The 21,337-nt window shown below is 36.7% G+C and overlaps 1 protein-coding gene across 7 annotated transcripts in view; it reads right to left on the reverse strand.

Moving 5' to 3' along the window:
* TAX1BP1 (Tax1 binding protein 1) overlaps positions 1-21,337 on the reverse strand; it is a 66,410-nt gene that overhangs the window by 25,365 nt on the left and 19,708 nt on the right. For 6 of the 7 annotated variants that reach the window (XM_037387216.1, XM_037387209.1, XM_037387210.1 and 3 more), the window contains 5 exons: positions 17,755-17,942; positions 16,018-16,176; positions 4,831-4,979; positions 4,608-4,698; positions 3,091-3,276 (listed from right to left, as the gene is read on the reverse strand). In XM_037387216.1, the coding sequence (XP_037243113.1) occupies positions 3,091-3,276; positions 4,608-4,698; positions 4,831-4,979; positions 16,018-16,176; positions 17,755-17,942 (773 nt within the window). The remainder of the gene's footprint in view (positions 1-3,090; positions 3,277-4,607; positions 4,699-4,830; positions 4,980-16,017; positions 16,177-17,754; positions 17,943-21,337) is intronic. The other variant, XM_037387215.1, reaches the window with a different exon arrangement.

Raw genomic sequence — 21,337 nt, forward strand, 5'->3', positions numbered from 1 at the left:
CCTTTGCTAACACTGGCGTGCAAACGCATTTCACGATGACGTAAAGGGAAAATTTAAATACGATTTTATCTATGCTGGATTTTTGTTGTATTTTCAGCTTTAGTTTTAAACTGTTTTCCAGAACATTTTTGTTCTTACAGTCACTGAACTCTCAACATGCACATCTCAACATCCAATTTCAAAACCATAGTTACGTCATGGTTGACATAAGACACTATAAAGCAGCTTTGGGATGGTTTTCTCACAGCTCCATCTCCCAAGATCTTGCACAACAAGCTTTTTAGAAGGAACTGAGATGAGAAACTAAAGAAGAGCAAGCTGTAGCATGCAGCACTAAGACTCTCAGCACTGCTGCAACTCCACAGGGCAGCCCAAGAGCCAACTGCCCAAGTGGCACTACTGGCCTCTCATTCCTCAGGGAAGCCCAGGATCACACACACCAAAAAAGTGTTTTTCAAAGCTACTATAAGCTACTCGCACCTCTGTGCTTCCTGAAGGCATAATCATCTCATATCCTTGAAAATTCAGGTACCTCTAATCAGTTATTTGTTAGTTTTTGAATAATCACTTGGTAATAGCAAGTCCAAAGGAATACTATATGTTTTATAAACATTTATGAAGATGGATGGACTAAGAAATGCCCTAAAGTCCTGTCCCTTAGCTATTTTTACAGCACATGGTGCATCAGTTACTTATTTTAATAAGTAGCTGCAGTTTCAGAGTTAAGACAAAACCATCAATGATTCCACTAGAAACATGACAAGCAGTTCAAGATTAATAAATTTTGTTTGCTTGCTTCAGTACCGGCACACACACACACCACTACCTGTTTTTACTTCAAAGTAAAACACAGTAGTAGCTTAACACATTCAGATACAAAACTGCAGAGCAGTCAAAAGACTAAAACAAGGTAAGCCGTAACTTCAAGCAAGATAGCACGTCCTTTTCATTTTGTTGCTATTTCCATTCTCAACAGCACTATCTTCTACTAAAAATTTACATTTATAACTGACATTACTATAACAATTTCTATTCTTTCGAGACCTAGATTACTTTCTCTGTGAGAAGACTGTCAAGTTACACAAGGTAAGAGTTACCTGCATAATCTGACTTTCCCACACTGGCCTCAAAGGCTGTGTCTAAACTCTAATTTGGATCTAGAGCGTATTTCTGAAAGCCAAACTCCCAGTCAATTCCATTATTACCTATCGCACTGTAGATCACAGGACAGAACAGTCTCAGGGCACAGAAACTGCATTCCTTTTGGATGAAACAGAACAGCAAGATAGATGTACACCAGGAACAAACACCTAATGGGTATTCCAATATGGTGGGATGACCCTAGATGGATGCCAGGTGCCCACCAAAGCCACTCTATTACTCCCCCTCCTCAACTAGACAGGGGAGAGAAAATATAATGAAAAGCTTGTTGGTGGAGATAAGGACAGGCAGAGATCGTTCACAATTACTGTCATGGGCGATCTGACTTGGGGAAAAAATTAATTTAATACCAATCAAATCAGAGTAGGATAATGAGAAACAAAAACCAAGTCTTAAAAACACCTTGCCCCCACCCCTCCCTTCTTCTCAAGCTCAACTTCCCTCCCTCCTCACAGCAGGGAATAGGGATTGCAGTCAGTTCACCTCACATTGTCTCTGCTGCTCCTTCCCCCTCAGGGGGAGGGCTCCTCACACTCTTCCTCTGCTCTAGCATGGGGTCCCTCCCACGGGAAACAGTCCTCCATGGACTTCTCAGCGTGAGTCCTTCCCACAGGCTACAAATCTTCATGAACTGCTCCAGCACAGGTCCCTTCCACAGGGTGCAGTCCTTCAGGAAAAGGCAGCTCCAGTGTGGGTCCCCTGTGGGGTCTCAGGTTCTGCCAGCAAACTCGCTCCTCTCTCTCCACGGGTCCTCTCAGGAGGCTGCTCTAGCGCAGCTTCCCACGGGTCACAGCCTCCTTTGGCCACATCCACCTGCTCCAGCATGGGTCATCCATGGGCTGCAGGTGGATACCTGTTCAAATGTGGACCTCCATGGGCCGAGGGGGACAGCCTGCCTCACCATGGTCTTTACCACGGGCTGCAGGGGAATCTGCTCCAGTGCCTGGAGCGCCTCCTCCTCCTCCTACTTCACTGACCCTGGTGCCTGCAGGGCTGTTGCTCTCACATTCTCACTCCTCTCTCCAGCTGCAATTGCTCTTGCCCAGGTTTGTGGGTTCCCCCCCACCTTCTTAAATATGCTATCACACCACCATCGCTGATGGGCTCAGCCTTGCCTGCAGCGAGTCCATCTTGGAGTCGGCTGGCATTGGCTTTATTGGACACAGAAGAAGCTTCTAGCAGCTTCTCACAGAATCCAACCCTGCACCCCCTCCCCCACTACCAAAACCTTGTCATGGAAGTCAAATACATCTAACCATAGCACCACATAATAACTAGTCTGAAGTAACCCCACCTGAACAATGGACAGCATAGATACCAGTTCTTCAGCAATTTCAACCTCCTACTATACCACATGCTTGCTAACCACAGTGTTACCACACCGCATAAAGTCGCCCCTTACTTAGAAGTCCTAGTGACACTCTTACTGCTGAGTTCTCAGTCAATTTAGTCCGCTTACATAGTATCTTATCCTTTCTCAGGTTCTACTTCATTGTATCTTGACAGTACATTTACCTAACAAGTCCTTCAGCACATCTTTCAACATCTATTTTCTCCTCCATCACCTCTGCAGTCTCAATATAGCTACAATACTAACTTTCCTCTTTTCCTTAATCTCTTTCCTTTTTCATGAAGTTAAAAGCAACTCGGAGGAATGCACCACTTTTACTGAACTCACAATCACACATAGTTCATCTCACAGTTCTCACAGTTCATCACGTGAGAGACCTCAACAAGCTCAGAGTGTGTAAAACTAAAATAGAACTCACTCTTTCACTCATTTTCTGCATCTACTGAGAACATCGTAATTCTCTTGCCTCTCAGCCTACACCCTGGTGATATCTTCAAGTTCCTCCTTTCTCTTGTCAAACACATACAACCTTAGATACGTTTATTTTAAACCAGGCCAATTATATTAGTAATGCTTACCTTGTCTGATGAGGAGAGCAAAAAAGCTTTCTTCTTATTTTCTTTTTCAGTTACAAATAGCTGTAATCTGCCAACCTCCTCTTTATAATACGATATCATGTTTTCTTTGTTTGCATCCAAATTCTTAAACATCTGGATTTCTTTTACTAGTTTGGTGTTTTCTATTTCTGTATTCTTCAAGTGTATCTGTAATGATGCTGAAAAATGTCAAACTCCTCTTCCACGTTACGAAAACTACTGTTCACCTGTCCATTTAAGTGTTCACTAAATTCTAACTCATGTCTGAGACAGATTAGAACAGCTAAAGAGATAAGTTAAACAGTTGATAGTATCACTGCCCTCCAGGACAAATTTTCTGGCCTGAACTCTTCCAACTGGATTGTTTAACAACAGCTACACTTCACAACTAGAAGTTAAGGCCCTGATTTCTGTCTACATGAAATTAAGTTATTCAGAGTTCACTCCTCTCTTCACAAATGCTGGACTACGGACAAGCAAAGATGAAATTACTTGTAGAAAACTAAAGAGAAATTGCACTTCTAAAATTATCTACTTGCAATCATCTACGCAAACAGGACTACAGCAGCAATATTAATTTCCAAAGACAGCAAATTAAAAACTCTAGAGCTGTTTTTAAAGTATCACCGAGTCTATCACATTCTGCCCAATAAAGGATAACTATTGCAGTCAAGTGTTGTCCACTCAAAGACTAGAAGATCCATGTTGCTTATTTACAAAGGGATTCCGCGCTTGTGAAAGATGATTTGAGATCTTATGTCTTCTGGTGCATATTGAATATTGCCACATAATAACATTTTCCTATGAACGGAAATAATCTTTTCAATACACTTGGTTTTGTTTTGTTTCATACAACCTGAGGATTTTATTATTTTAGCATATAAAATTTCTTTTGCTTGGGGAGGGGGGGGGGAGCAGGACGACAGATGGTGGATGGGGAATGACTACACCATATTTTATTTCAAATATGGATGTGTCTCAATACCAGCAAAAGAAATCAGCTATGCTAGTAAAAAAAAAAAAAAAAAAAAATCAATGCAATATAGATCCTACTAAAGCTTATCAAGAGTTATGCACAAGACTCAAGAATAGGGATCTAGAAAACACAGTCTGGAGAGAGGACTTAAGAGTAAAAAGTAATTTACTTATGGAAAAAGTGTGTTAAGAAAACAGGTTACTGAGTGATGCACTGTATAACTAAAGAACTTCCTCACTAGCACCTATTACTTTTTGTTACTGTGCCTGCATTTTAACAAATTGGTGATCCATTCTCCTCCTTAGAGACCTTCTTATATCATGGGATGAATTCAGATGTTATTTCCTTCATTCATTTTTATATGAGAACATCTGTAACTGTATTTAAAATCTGTTCACAGAAATTACACATTTCCTTTTTTCCTTAACAAATTCAATTTATTAGAGTAGTCCATAAAACGTTACTACCTTTGTTTCAAATCATTTCATTTCAGTGTATATACAGATACAGGGAATAAAGTTACCTTATAAAGTTCTTTTTCATCCTTTTCTGTCTTTAACACACATTCAAGTTGCTCCTTCTCAAGCACCACTTTCTTCAGTTTGTCCTTCAGACTAAGACATTGACAAGTAAATAATAAAGAACTATTAATACAGAAACAAATGCATACATTAAAATTTGTTAGTTTTAAAAAACACTTATGGAAAGAAACAGTAAAATACAGAAGGAACAATATCACTAAATACCTGTCTAACTCTGTTTCCTTTGCAATGGCTTTTTGAGTAACAGTCATGATATCTTCTTCAAGTTGGAGAACTTTTGAAGCAGCCTCATCATGCTTCTTCTTCAAATCATCAATTTCAGTTTTAAGACCTTCTGATGCTTGAATATTAGTCTTTAAAAAGATTGCAAATAGATGTAATTTAAGAATGCGTATCTTAAGAACTACAACATGCTATCTGAATTAATGCTAAACTACAGTCATTACGATTTCTTCCTTACAACGTACAAGACCATTTCAAGTATATATAAAATACATAAAAATATATTAAACTTGAAATGCACAGTTATTAATAAGGAGTCACTGAATTGTTTGGGTTTGTGCAAGCATTCAGCTACACAGACTACCAAAGACTTCAAACAATACAGGATAAACAAAGCTTATTTCATATCTTTTGTCCATCTCCCTTCCGCAAACCACCCTTATCTAGAAAACAAAGAACTTCTATTTTCCTTTGTACTTTCTTTTACTTGAAAAGGAGAGTTTGCATTTGACCAGCTAAGAAAGCCACAGTGAAGACAACTGCAGGCAAAAGGAAAAAGATGTACGGAAGAACTCCTTGATTTAGAGCTAGTTACTACGCTACAGTCTCTAGCTAGAACATATGGAAGGTTCTCACAAGGCTCATGGAAGCTCATGAAAGAATTGTGGGACTTATGTCTTGGACATTGGAAGCTGAGACAGAAGATGATGACAACACTCAAACCAGATTCCTTTGTCAGAAAGTTGACAGATGCAAGATGGGAAGCCATTTTTAAGTATGACATTCATTATCTAATGACAGTAACATCCATACCGTTGTAAGGCAGTGGACAGCTAAATGTAACCACCACCACAGTAAAACAGCCACTTAAAAACAGATTATCTCAAATACCCAGAAAAATTTATCTTCAATAGAACACTGTTTTCTTGAGAAAAAAATTAGTAACACTAAAGTAGATATTGAGATAACATGCTACTATTTCTGATACCAAAATCCAATAAAGCTCAGCTTAATATCAACCATGCCTGTGGTGTGAATGAAACTGTAAACAAGGTCAAGACAGACTGACTAACACGCCAGAGTACAGCATGACTTACAGTGTTTGCGCAGACACTAAGGTACAAGTTGTCTTTCTGCTCTACATTTGGAAGATTAAAGCACTAGTTCATCTATTCAGTTTTAAACAAAGCTTAATGACCTAAAACAAGATGACTGTACTGTTACATCAAGAGAAACACATCAACCAGAGTTTATGGAAAACAACTACTGGCCAGACTCCAACCTAACTAACAATGCTTTAAGTACAATAAAATATTCTGAGGACTGGTTTTACTCATTAATTGTCAAAATACACTTTTCACAAGTGCAATTAAGCCCCACTTTTACAAGTAACTAAAACAGAAGTTTCAGCATTATAATGGGGGGGGGGGGGGGCAGCGGTGGCACTGAATTGTGAGGCGTGGCAACTTTACCTGATGTATACCAGCACATAACATAGATTTTTCTTTGTTATATATGCTATAAAAAAAAGAGAAGAGGACTAATATATTACAACTAGTTAAACTCTAAATGGCTTTATTATATACCTTAATATAATAAAGAATTTCAAGGGATCATGAATGCAACATCTTTTTTGAAAACAGCACTGAGGAAGATGACCAACAATTTTCATAAGGTCTTTATTTTTGAGAAACTATCAGTTTCCTGCAACCAAAAATATATGCACTTGGTCTACTGAAGGCAGGATATTTTAAAGTCAATATTCCAAGTAAAACTTGCCATATAACCAGCAGCAACAACACACATTATAACTGCTTGTCCTTCCCTAGTCCAGTGGAGACTAATTACTTTACCCTGTTTTGAAAGCCTAGTATAGTAAAAAGTCTATTTCAATGCATATCTGTGTTTTCTCTAAACACCACTTTGGTATAACTGTAACTGTTATAACCCAAGTGCCTTCAAAAGAATTTAATCTGATACATTATATATACGAACTGTACAAACAGTTCAAACAGCCTGCCAAAGGTAACATATATTAAAAGGAATTAATAGCCTGAAAAAAATTCACTCCACAAACAGCATTACAATTGATAGTGCTTTGCTAGGTATTCTAAAGGGACATGGTATTAAAATGTAAGAGTTCCATACTTAACAGATTCTCACCTAATAAACTTGTTTAGATACAACTAGAGTCTACAGTTTTGAAAGGAGAAAAAAAAGGATTAATTTTTTGAGACGACTTGTTATTTTACAGAATTCTTAGCAATTCAATTTAGATGCTGCAATCCTAGTCCCATACACTGGTTACAGCAGTTTCAAAGCCTGTAAAATTTGAAAAGAGTGCTCTTAAGACTATTTTACAGGTAAAAGTTGACTGTGTTTCAGGAGAAATATAGAGGGGAATAATATAATAAACACATCAACTGCATGTACAACCTCTATTACAAAGAAAGATAATTACTTTCTGTAATTTTTGTTTACTTAATTTCTCTGGTACACCTACAAATATTACACCTTTTCTTCTACTTTTTTTAACAGAAAGAAAGGCACAGCAAGAGCATGAACAATTTTAATGAACTGGTTTAAAAACACTCAACAATTTTAAGGTTATTTTTACTCAGGATTGTACTTTTAATCCAGTCACAAATGCAGCTCCCCGCAGCCCCCCCCACAGAGGTGCAACAGCCTTATGAGTGGAGAGGGGAAGCAAACTGCACCACAAGGGTCAGAATAAGCAGCTGAAGTTACCTAAGTCAGCCTCACTGCTGCAAAACAAAAAGCTACCAAAACAAAAACTCCTGTAACTACTAGGAGTCTCACCAGTGAAATTAAACAAAGCAAGTTTAATGTAATTGTCAACTGAATTTATTTCCCCAAGAATGGAAACTCCACTTTGAAAATTTTGATGTACCTTCAGATACGAAATGAGAAGATAGATGAGGGCACCAAAATCTTCACTGCTATTCTAAATTGGCAAAAGATTTAAGACTGATTATTTCAAAAATAATTTTATAGCAATCCCAGGAAGCACTGTCTTCCCCCTGCAAAGAACTGCTGTTGCACATAATGTGATTGGTTTACAGTGCATTATAAGCAGCTGCCAGGAGAGAGTTTTTACATCAAGAAATTCTGAATTACAGATCAGTTGCTTCAGGTTTGTATCACCTAATCATAAATACACTGATTCAAACCTGATAAAACTATCATGACCTCTATCTAAGGGATATGCGAAGATCATGCCTGTGCTCTTCCCTGAAACATTTAAAATCTCTTTGTTAAACTTGTGCTGCAAAAGTACTAATAATCTTTCACTTGAAAATGGAATGGACATAAAAGGTTCTAGATTCTTATTTTTGTAAAATAGAAAACCAGGGCAAAAATATGTATGTTCAACAAGGAACAACATGCTTTCCCTACTTGTTTCTTACTTCTAATGGATTTTTGCAACTCCCGTAAAACATCTCAGAGTACAGTCCAGTTAATGGAAGCAAAGTGGTACACATATCCCTTCCTGTGAATCAACACACACAATAAGTTTTTCAAACACACCTAAGGCAGATCCAACAGAATAAGATACTTGAAAAATACAACCCAAGACTGTTTCTAGCTGTGACATCTTGCAGTATGGCATCGTCCCCTTTCATAACATGTAAAACTCCCTAACCACTGTTCAAAAGCCATTCCACACCTAAAGCATTCACCTTCGATTAATGGCTAGTATCTGCGATCTTTATTTTACTTTTTACAGAATGCATACATTGTATTGAAGAAGAATTTAAAGGTTATAAACAAGCTATGCAACTCTGAAACCAAAGAGAAATTCACCAAATGCAAAGTAATTAAAAAAAAAAAAAAAAAAAAGCAGCATTTTTCAGCTGGTTTGACTTATCTGGATGTAATTTAATGTCAGGGGATCCATTATGCTTCAGACCCTGTAAAGAATTTAGGGGATCTGGATGAATTATCTGCAGGAGCTTTTTGTTTATCCCATTGACATCATAGCAGCTCCAACTGTATCATGTAAAACACCTGGCTGACATCATACTCTGTTTAAAGGACCTCTGAGGAGAAACGATGAACACGGCATAGTACCATTGCAGCCACTGCAAAATCCAAGTGTGCTCGTAACACAGGGCTTGAATGTTCTGAATGGAAAACTCAAGCTGTAATTTTTCTTTCTAAAATAAATCTTAAGCATTCAGTAAAGTAAAACAGTAAACCAATTCCAACTAAGCTCAATTAGATCTTTTTTTGTGACTACGATTGCCAATAGAAATACTGTTTCAAAAACACTACAGTCTCTTTATTCCAAAAACCTAAGATATCACAGCAGCAGTAATTTAATTGTGTTAATCTCTTCAACTAACATTGTTAAACTGATCAAAACTCTACAAAACTAAGGCCTAACTCTAAAAGTTCACCTAAGTAACATCAGTCACCCAATTACAGTCACGAAAACTACAGATGTGCAAGTTTTTGCAGCAGGCAGCTGAAATATTTACACACACTACAACTTTGCAGCATGCATTTACATTTCAGAAAGCTAATTTCTTAAAACATAGTTTCACTATAAGCTGACCATTTGCAAATGCGATATTCTCATGAATACATAATTTGAAGTGCAGAATACCTCAAATAAGTTTGTTCAATCCCGTTTAAGACATATTCATACACAGAACAGTCATTAAAACCATAAAACAGGGTTTTCTCTTCATAGGATGTTTATAGCACCCTTGGGTGCTATAGCTGCTGGTGCCAACCTGAGCAATTCTGAGTGTTTGATTTCTATCTTTAAATCATTATTTACATAGAATTTGGCGGGGTTGTGTGTGTTTATTGTGTGCTTTCTGGGTTGGGGGATAGGATTTTAGGGGCCTGTTTGGGTTTTTGTTTTTGGGGTGGTTTATTGGTTTTTTGCTTGTACTTGTACTGCTGACTGCACAACTGCACACCAGCATTTTGCCACTAACCAGGGAAACTCCCCTTATAAAATAGCATCAAAAGCCAATTTACATGAATCCCTGACATGTGAATAAAATTCTCCGATGAATAAAGCCACTGTGCAGGTAAAACCTGTCAGTAAAAAGTGAATTTAGATGGATGTCCTACTAGAAGTCCCCATCTGATAGATGAATTAGCCCACTTCTTAAAAGTTAAAAAGTGAACTTAACTTTCAAAAAAGCATGGAAAAACAAGTTTATCAAGCTAGCACATTCACTTCTGCTTCAATTTATGCCAATGTCCTAATAGAAACACTATTCAAATGTTCACAGTATCAAAGAATGAGCAGGTAATCTAGAAGACTGTCGCTTTTGACTCAGGTTAAACATTTACGGAAACTACTGCCACAGGAGTAAGACTAAGACTTGTCACCACTGTAACATCAAAGAAATCGGTTCAGAAGTGCTCTCGCCCCACTAGAGGGAGACAAACGATTGCAAAAGCATCATTTGCAAGCTCTGCTGTCTACCGAAGCTGCAAAACCTCTTTTCACAAAATCCTGCAGTGTCAGAAGAGCAACTGATGAAAGACTGACAGAATGGCTACTGCATCTTTCTCTTGTTCAGCACAGCAATGTTAAAACTTAAAACAGTAGCTTAAATCTTTAAACAAGTGCACTGCTGCCAGAAAGCTTACACACAGTTAAGTACACACAAAACTGTGAACAAAGATCAAAAAGCATGTGTTCTTATTTACACAGGTATATATTTTTTAGATTCATAATGTAGAAGATACAGGTTAGAAATATTTACAGTAATTTTTTTTTAGATAAAAACACAGTATGTTTTTGGGTCAGTGTTCTCAATTTCTCCAAAAGCAAAATATATTCAGATGAATGCAGCCTACTAATGTGACTCAACATACTTAGTATCTACCAGTGAACAAATTATCTTAGTAGGAAACCAAACAAAAAGTTGAAACATTGAAAGCAACCTGAAACAGTTCTGGTGACAATATATAATGTCTCATCTTCTTAAATAAAATAATCATAGTGAGTAATTACATCATTATTTTAACAGTGTTGTATTAGTAAAGTTGCAAGCTGTATATACAGCACGATTCTGATGAAAAGTATGCTATCAGGGAACATGTTAGTAGAAAAAAAAAAACCTCTGAAACACCAACTGAGTGTTAGGAAAGAGATGTGACATTTTTGAAATATTTCCAATAATTTCACGTTTACTCTGAACTCCCACACAGGGTTGCTGCAGATTAAGTTAAACCTTTACACTCTGTAAGAGCTAATTTAATGTCATCTGGGGAAGAAAAAAAAAAGAAAAAAGAAAAAAAAAAAAGATAAGAGTCTAGGAATGGTTTAACTAGCATGAAAAATGCTGCAGAGGAATACTGTTTTCCTGTAACTGAAAATACAGTGCTTTTCAGAACACTCTAAAAAGAGCATGCATGTTGGGGGGCAGGAGAAGAAGGGAAATCTTACCCTCTCCCTAAACTGATCTTGTCAGAACAACTACATACGGCATTAAGCAGCCACTGGAAAAGATCAACCTAAAAGAAACGACTGAGTTTGTCCCAAATTCTACACTATCTTAAGCTTTGGCAGGGCGCAGTAATTAACACAACGGTAATAGTCACAACATACCAAGTGCACACTAAAAACAGTGGGACTGGAGAGCATGCTCTCCCTGAGCAAAAACAGCGACTAGCACAGAGCTAAAATATATATATATAAATATAAAAAAATAAAAAAAAGATTAAAAGATAGTCTTTTTCTGTGATGGCGGCGATGACAACCCGAGAAAACTATGCCTGAGTTGAATACAAATCAGAAATACAGATATTTTTTTATTCCCACGTGATAAAATACTAAGAAAAAAACCACCAAAAATCCCACAAAGTTAAAAAAATAGAAGCCTTTAGAGACAAGTAGTCCTTTAGAGGGCCAGCTGTTTCAACAACTCTAATAGCACATTATCACTTATGTCTTGAATACACTTGTGCCTATCTTTGGTAGAAAATGAGACAGCTATCTTATAAGAAGGCAACAAACAACTGTTACCTCCTGAACAGTAAGGGCAGTTAGTAAACAGAAATCTGCAGTTTGTTGTGGTCCTTACAGTCTCAACTACTACAAACACAGCTCACCTGGTTTAAAATCTCATGAAACAGGAATATTTTCACCACAAAAACATGCATGCAGCCCAATATTCAAACTTCGTGGAACACTGACTGTATTACACCTGACTAGACGGTTTATCATGCTATGTTCTTAAAAAGACTGATCTACTTTTAGCTTATTTCTTCCTAATGTTTTCCGGAAGAGCCTCTAAAGAACCACTTACAAAGCATCCCAACCAGGCAACAAGCAGACAGAGAAGACTATAGTTCCACCGCCCAGAATTCTAATATAGTAACTAGGTGGGAAAGAAAGACCAAATAAGAGTGGTAGGGAATCACTAACATACCTGTTACACTTCCTGTCAACAACTATCCTGTCTATATTAAGAAATTCGTTTTTCTACAGGTATTTCTCAATGATCCAAACTACTCCTAAGCTATTTGTGAAAACAAATGACTGAAAAATCAATACCAGAAAGTAGCCTAAAGACATATAAGTGAACATAAATAAAAAGTGGATTTTAAGACAACTGTATTTTTTAACAAAACGTTTTCATATTACGAACTCAGAGCTTTTCCACCATTAATCTGCTGACATCTAACATTGTCACCTACATTCTGTTCAATTACAAAAATATACAGTAGCTTAATAATGCATTTGATCAAAACACAAAGACATGAGCTCAGATTCCCATATTATTTGGTGCAAAGAAACTGAGTAAGGTTTTAAAAAAGGGACAGCCTGAAGAGTATTTTGTATAAAGGGGTACATAACTCCACGGCCCCCTTGTCACAATACAAATGGTAATAAACAAATAGTAGTTGCCAATACATTAGCAGCATAAAGAGCTCTGTACTCAATTACAATCAGATGCATGAGTCTGTACAGATGTATCCACTTTCTTTGCTCATCCAACTGCTGCTTTTTAAATACAGTACTTCGTATTATTGTGGTTTTTTAGAGGGCTCTTAGAACAAGCAGAAATACTATCTGTGCACTTCTGATGGAAGTACTTGCAAAAAGGAAAAAGAATTAGTATGTTAAGAGGTTGTAACATGGGTCAAATTTATCTTATGTTTTTTTTTAACAGAAATAAAGATTCTAACACATCTTCCTCAAACTACAAAGGTAAAGATATCTAGCATTTACAATAATTATATTCTCTTATGGGCTGTTTTGTTGTATTGTTTTTCTTTAGCCTAGTAAGCTCTAAAGTATATTGAGAGATTTTTTTTAATAGAACTCCAAATAGTTAAACTTTTACCTCAGTTCAACGTTCCAAAAAATACAAATTTTAAATTCATCAACACCACTTTTTATCTATTCACGTATCAGAAGTTTAGAGCATAACAAAAATCCACCTGCACATGACAAAAGAGCACTAGGAATAAAAGAAAATAAAAATCCCTCAAAATTACTTAGTTAAAATAACCATTCTGTAACTTAAAAAAACCCAACAAGCCAAACCAAAACAACCGAGCTCATACTAAAGTGAAGATTCTGCTGTTAAATAAAATACAAATGTATTTTGACTACTTAATATTTCAAGGTTATCCCTTGTAATCTTACATAACACATTGTTTAGGTTTATTGCCAATAATCATTCACATCACATGAAGCTGACTAGATTAGCTGGGGGGGGTTGGAGGGTTTGTTTTTGTAGTTGTTGGGCAGCGGGGAGTGTGGGAGGGTACTGTTTTGTTTGAGGTTGGTTTGTTTGTTGTTTCTGTAAACAAACCACAAGGAAAATAAAACCTAGGTACTGTAAACCAACTGAGTGCTGCATAACTGTTGCTCAGGATAAATCAATCCATTATTGCACTGTATGCATTCCCAGCAAAGATAAATCATGTAATCCCTTGACCCACTGCTGTATTTCATGTATTGGGTAGAGAGGCAAGGAGAGCAAGACTGGGAAGTTTAGAGAGTGCCATATATTAAGTATTGTTTACTAAACTTCCCAATTATAAGAAAAATTAACTTCTTGCACCTGATTTAGTAGATGCTTGTTTAATTCTCAATAGTAATACTCTATTGTGCTGATGTATATAAACAAATGAGAGATTTTAATTCATTTGGGTTTTTTAGATACGTAAAAAAAGACTAGAACATAAAAGATGCGAAATAAGACAGTGTCAAAGACTTAAGAGACAAAAAATAACTGTGTGAGTTAGAAAAATTCTATAGTATTCTAGACATGTGAAGAGCTGTACCAACTTCAGATCAGACACCTACTTATAGCCCTGCTAAATACAAGTGAGAAGTTCTTGACACTGCATCTTCATGTCAACAAAATACAAGGCCAAAACTAAAAAAAAAAAAAAAAAAAAAAAAACAAACACAACCCACACCAAAGTAAGACTTTTTTGACCCTGTACAATTTAACTATGTTGCAGAATCACAGAATCATTTAGGTTGGAAAAGACCCTTAAGATCGTAGAGTCCAACCATAAACACACAACCCTCCTAACGCCCTGCAAGTTGGGAGGCCATCTATCTTCCCCAGGCAGGACCAAGAAATCTCTGGGTCAAATGGGACAACATCCATCAGTCCAAAAAACAGAGAATGGATCTTTGCCATGGACAGGACTCTGGAAGCCACAACAACCATTACCCCAGAATATCATTTGACATGCAGGAACAATTTGCTCACTAAGTGTTTTGACCTTCTTTAGTCTCTGTACAGAAAGTGATATACCCATCATCTGCAGGCAAACTAAGCTACTTCTTAGCTCAAGTAGGATAGATCAGTGCTCCACTGCTCAGCATCACACTTCCAGTGTTATGCGGTTTTCTTCACTGTGAGAAAAACTTCCAGAATTTTATTACCTTGCTGGACAGCCATCAAAATCCCATTTAACAAATTGTTCTAGAACAGCATTGTAAAGCTAGCATGAATTAGAACCAACAGTTTACTTCTAAACATTTTTTTAAAATTAGAACCTCACGTGACAATGAAAGGTATCTGTGTAGCTCATTCAGATTTATCCACTAAGCTTATGATTCTGCAAATCCATGAAATGCATACTTTCCAAGTATTTAATTTTCATCTCATTGATTTAAACTAGTTCTCCCATGTACTTGAAATTAAAATCAGTATTTTATAGGAAAAATTTTCTAAACAAGAACTTATCCTTTCATTTTTCCTTACCCAACATTCCAGTCCATTTCACTATAATTGTTCAAAAGAAACTACAAAGTTTCAACAGTTTCAGATTCCTTCAACAAATTCCTATTAAAGGTGTATCACACAGAACTGTTGACATATACATACTAGGACTTAGAAATAGCCTATTAACTGCTGTCCACAGCTAAATTATATAGGCTTCATTACTTCAAATTTGTCCATGTCACCACCTCCCTCCCACATGTTTTTAATCTTCTCCTAAAAGTTTTTTATAAAGCAGCAGCTTAAAAATAGATTAGGTCCCACTTTTTTGTGCCTATTTTATAATATTAGATTTCCTCCCTGCCATATGTAGGATTCCAAAATAAGCTTGCTTTGTTTTAGACTAGATTTATATTTTCACTATCAATTAACACTATAAATTGATTTTTAGGTTTGTGCTTCTTTTCCCTTCGAAAAAATTCAGACCTTTGTGAAGCCTTTTAGAGAGGTAACTAGTTACTTTTCACATTTTGGATGCACTGGCAGTAGTATTCTCTGTTAAGTCTTGATCTTTGCTTTCCATAACAATTTTTTTTACCATTTTCAATACCCTGTGTTCTATGTAGTTATTCCTTAATGGGAGTTTTTTGAAAAGCCTTCCTCCATTTTAAGTTAATGTAAGCAAACTTTAAACTATTACCTACTTTCCATTATGAACTCCACAGCTAAATGTCAAACATCTGGTAACAGTTGTCATTGATTATCTTACCAAGCCTGATACCAAAAGCCTTAAATATTTTAACCATTTTACGACATAAAAGGAACAGTGGCAGGAGGTTAATAGGAACTGACCTATTCTAGTGTAAATGTCTGTCTAACTGCTGAGGGGGTTTGAGAGCTGATTTTCACACAATTTAACTGGTTCTTGGAAAAGGAGGACTACAGAAATTATGAGTCAGCTTTAATAAGTTGAAGAACTAACCTTTTGCTCTGTTTGCAGTTGGTCACATCTCTGCTTTTCATGGTTAAGTTCTTTTTCCAGTCTTTCAACTTGATGTCTGAGTTGTGCTGTTTCCTTTTCCAGAACAGAAGTTACCTTTAATAACTCTTCTTTTTCTTTTATTATTTTTTCAATTTTAAACTGTGAAAACAAAACCATGGGGTTTTAGTAATTTTCCTCCCCTTCGTTCCTATCAAGTAAGTGGATAACAAATTCCTCCAGTGTTTCTGCAGAAGCACAAAATGTGTGTCCTCAGGTACGTTATTTTATGATTTTTCCCTTATACCCAAATTTCTGAAGTTTCATTGCTTTAACTGAATAGTACTATATTACCATTAGACAGCACACTTTGCAGTTTCTTGATTCATACTCAAATTTTCCCTCCTTAAGTAAAGTGCCTTTACTGTACCTAAGTGACATCAACTACGGAGGAGCTAATGATGATTATGAGAGCTTGGTAAAATATGGCTGCAGAGTGGAGAGACATGTACATACTCTAAAGCAATGTTCGATGAATTTCACCCAAAAAATGAATGCACAGCCAAAAGTAAGGACTGGCACACGAATAGCAGCCTTTCAATACTGAAAGGGGGCTTATAAGACAGGCACAAACTTTTTAGTAGGGCCTGTTGCACTAGGACAAGGGGTAATGGTTTTAAACTAAAAGAGGGTAGATTTAGACTAGATATAAGGAAGAAATCTTTTACAATGAGGGTGTTAAAACACTGGAACAGGTTGCCCAGAGATGTAGTAGATGCCCCATCCCTAGAAATATTCAAGGTCAGGCTGGATGGGGTTCTGAGCAACCTGATCTAGTTGAAGATGACCCTGCTCATTGCAGGGAGTTGGACTAGATGATCTTTAAAGGTCCCTTCCAACCCAACTCATTCTATGAACCAAGATAATCAAAAACGTCTGAAAAATTAATTTTTTTATTACTGTGAGTACATATCTGAAAAGTAAACATCTCACAGATGCTTCTCCGTACTAGGTCTCTTACCCCTAAATTTTGAAAACTGTGAATTTGAATACATGCATGTATGTGCCTAGACGCAGCCGATAAAAGGGTAAAACATCTGACGACAAGGTAAGGAAACCTTACTGAGCAATTTTCTAGTAAGCAACTCATACAATCAAGTTGGTTTGGGTTTTTTTGTTGTTTGCATTTAAGTAGTTTTCAGCCCACAAAATACCAACAAGGAAATGGAAACATCTTGACTCTGGAGGTAAGCATACAAGTCTAACCACTCCATCTAGCAGAGAACATAAAACACAGAACACTGCTTTAAAACAAGAGCTATTCTAATATACTTGAGCACCTACAATTATTCAGCTTAATTTCCAGGGCTCTTCACTTTGCACAAACAAAATATATGGGTTCTATAACTTCTTCCCATACAACAAGCCATTTCATACGAAGGGTATCTTCCCCTCCTCCAGTTAGCTGGAGAGTACAGCTGTGAGAAATGGCCAACTATCTGCTCTCTTATGGCTTCTCAGTCTCTGCTTAGTGCTATACCATACCTGTAACCAGTTTAAAATCTTTACTCATTTAACGTGCAAATGTTCTGAACTCCAAATGCTGGAGAACAAGCCAGAAACATATATATTACACATACATATGTAGCTTTTTTCCTCCTGGTTTGTTCTGCAATACCTGTAAATATATGTATATACTAAAAAATAAAAGGTCATATTTTAAGAATCATTGATTCAAACCTCAAGAAGTCCAGCTTTGGTGGTCACCACTAACATATCAGAGTTGCCTTCATCTTCCATAGTGAGCAATTCTTCAATAGGGGATGAGGTACGGAACTGGAAAGGTGTGCTTGCTCCACGGATTTCTCCTTTATGAGTCACATAACAGAACTGGTAAAATTCTCCATCATCATTTGGTAGATAATACCCTATCAAAATAAATTCATATTTGAAGAAATAGTTTACACAAGCATACAAACCTCTATGTGGAAACAGATTACCAATTCATGTTTGACTTACCAATGTCATGCTTATAACATAAGGCACATATAAATCACCAAAACAGAAGAAAGGAAATACCCTATTTAGTAACTTTCATCCCCCAACCATTTTTCCCAGTTTTTAAGACAAATGCCAAAGCAGTGTCAGGTAATACGTGGTATTTGTACATACCACCTTACATACATTAGGTAATAGCTGCTGTTTGTGTATTTATGAAACAGAATCATTAGCAATCAGATGCCCTAAAGCTGGATCAGGACCATGTTATTATGTAACTTGTACACTCACAACAGCAAAGAGTTAGCAGTTTTTTGAGCTTGGAATACCTATATAACCAAAAAAAACCTAGACAAAGACAGAATAACATGCAATGATAAAGATATCTGCAACTTTATCAGGTTCAATATTTTGCATGTTTTTTGTGAAGTAACCACAGTTTGCTTTTACTATTTGTAAATGCCAAAGCACAGGAATGCTCTGAATGGATGAACAAGCTGCAACTTTCGGGGGAGGGGCAGGGGGGGAGTTTAACAAAGGACTTATTTTTCAAAATTAAACAAAAAATTTCTTCTAGACTTTGCAAGGTAAGAATAAGTCATCTTTCTGGTAGCTATGCAATATTGTAAAGCTTCAACATCAAGCCTCTTACATCACCTAGATTCACATGGTAATATTTGTGGATGTTAAAAAATAATTTCCAGAACTCATGAGATTTTTGCCTTTATTAGTAAATGCAAAAAGCCATATGCCTTACCCAGTTTAATGGTAAGAAAACCAATTGATTTTATTCAGAACACTTAATTATCAGATACTCTAGCCAGCTTGAGTATGATACTAGCACAACAAATCCTCACCTAATGTTCAACCCAGCAGGTGACATCACTCATTTCTGTTCATATTTCGCCACAATTCCCCTTCTAACTTACCATTCATTTCTATTTACCAACTTTTACTCCAGATTCCTGGAAGACTCTTCCTACAACTGGTAAAACATTACGCATACTATACGGACAGCACTTGTACCAAGCACTTCATGTTTCCATTAGTCTTACACTTTATTAACTGTAGCTCGGAATAGAATCTTAATCTAAAAACTTCAGGATTCTGTGCTTTTAGACTTGACCACTATTTCCTATATAGCACTGCAGTTCAGTTTACCTGATTCAGTGCTTAAATAAGGTGACACTGTGCAGAAACAAATTCAGAACAATCTACTTTGCAGCTCAAACAAGTTTTAATACTGGTTCAGACAAACTTATTTTAATACTACTCAGTCTTTTTTCCTGTATCAAACAGGTATTGGAAAGAACAGATTCCTAATTACTTTCTCCCAGCACACCCACTTGATCTTAAAAAAAAATACTTGAAGCATGCTGCACAACGTTTACTATTTATCTCAGTTAATTAAACTCCTGTAAGCTCTACCGATGTCATCTCAGTAGCACTAAAATACCTTGCCAAACACAACTGGGAGACTGAATGGAGACTAATCTGGCAACCCTGTAAAAGTAGAAAACTGTCAGCATGGAACATAACAGATAAGGCAGTTACTTAAGTGTCTTCATGTGTGGTAAAACTTCTAAGGACGAAGGACTGAAAATGGCATGTAGAGTCCTAAGTTTCTAGGTCACTTCTAGTCTCAGTCCAACCCAAATTCATTCATTCAGTGAATTTTGGTAACTGCAAAAGAAATGACCTCCTTCCAGTTCCTACAGATCATACATACTTTTCATATATTTCAAGGTTATAAAATGATCAGATCACATGGATATGATCATCAAAAGTACCAGAAAAAAATTACTTGGTTAAAGAGAAAACACAGTGAACTTATCGAAGCTACCACTATTTACAGCTTTGACAAGACAAAAAACTAACAAGGTAGTAGTCATTTCAGGATTTCAGTTATCTCTTCTATAAACGTTAAGCTTTTAAAACACACACACACACACACAAAGACTAAAGCCAACTCTGGGAAGTAAAAAAGAACATAAAATGGTACATAAAATTCTGTTAATAAGCAGATAAGCATTAAACAAGTTTAATGGAAGTGCTCTTTTTACATGCAACTTTGAATGCGTGTTGATTTTTTGAGATTTGTGATGTCCTACAGCAACACATTTAACGCAGTCAATGTGCGGAACAAGTATCATCTCAACCTCTGTTTTGAACCTTTAATTTGGTAGCTTATATTGAGGGCTCCATTTGCTTCTTTAAATACAAACAATGGACAATCCACTCATACCATGAGCAGCTGATTTTAGTGCCATCACCCACTATTCATTATTTCCCTTTCCCTGGCAGAAGTAAGTTCTGAAGGTCACCTAGTCCAGCTTCCCACTCAAAAGTGTTGTCAGCACCAGTCTGACACTACTATGGCTGTGTCTAAGCAACTGTATGGAATTCCCATCCTCCAAACCAGGGATGCCTTTTCAAGTGCTGCACTGCTCCCTCTTGGCAGAAAAAGAACCTCCCAGGCCACAATCCATGGTTATTGTCCCTTTTCATGTTTAGTGAGAAGAGTGTGGCCCTCATCTTGGTAACACCACACCTTTACACGGAAACTATTTGATTTTGATCTTTCTTGTCACACTTCGTTCATTCATTCTACTACATCTTATCTGAGATTGCAAAGTAGACTGAGATGATCTGATCTCCACAGTGTTGAAAATGCAGTTGAACTATAGATTTGTACAGCAGCGTAACATTTCCCATTTTGTTCTTTATTCTTAAAAACCTCAGTCCTTTTCATCGTTTTCATCAATTCCTCATTGTCAAAAGGTCTTCTGCAACTCTGACTACTCTGAACCTTCACCAAACCATCATCTGTGTTATTTATTATTTGACAAGGATCACTTTACATTGAGAACGATGTTTAAACTTTGGAGACTGAAGACGATGTAAAAACATAATGGATTAAGAGATTCCAACATTTAAAAGCCCTGCTGATGAATAAACAAAGTCACTTCCTGTATTTTAATAGTTTCCAGTGAATCTGTTCTTTCTATTAGTCATTAATATTGTCCATTACTATGTAAAAAACATTGTCATATACTACTCACAATTTTGTTGACGTCTAAAAATAAGACTGGACTTCACACAGTGAAATGTGGAAAATCCTCCTCCCATTTACGTCTGTTGTAGTGGCCAGACAATTGCTGAATACTAGGTGCCCACCAAAACTGCTCTATCACTCCCCTCCTCGACCAGACAGGAGAGAGAATAATATAACAAAAGGCTCATGGGTCAAGACAAGGGAGACCGCTCAGCAATTACCATCACGGGCAAAGCAGAGTCAACTTGGGGAAAATTAGTTTCATTTATT

Source organism: Falco rusticolus, chromosome 4, assembly GCF_015220075.1.
Source record: "Falco rusticolus isolate bFalRus1 chromosome 4, bFalRus1.pri, whole genome shotgun sequence".
In the NCBI taxonomy this organism is placed as follows: Eukaryota; Metazoa; Chordata; class Aves; order Falconiformes; family Falconidae; genus Falco; species Falco rusticolus.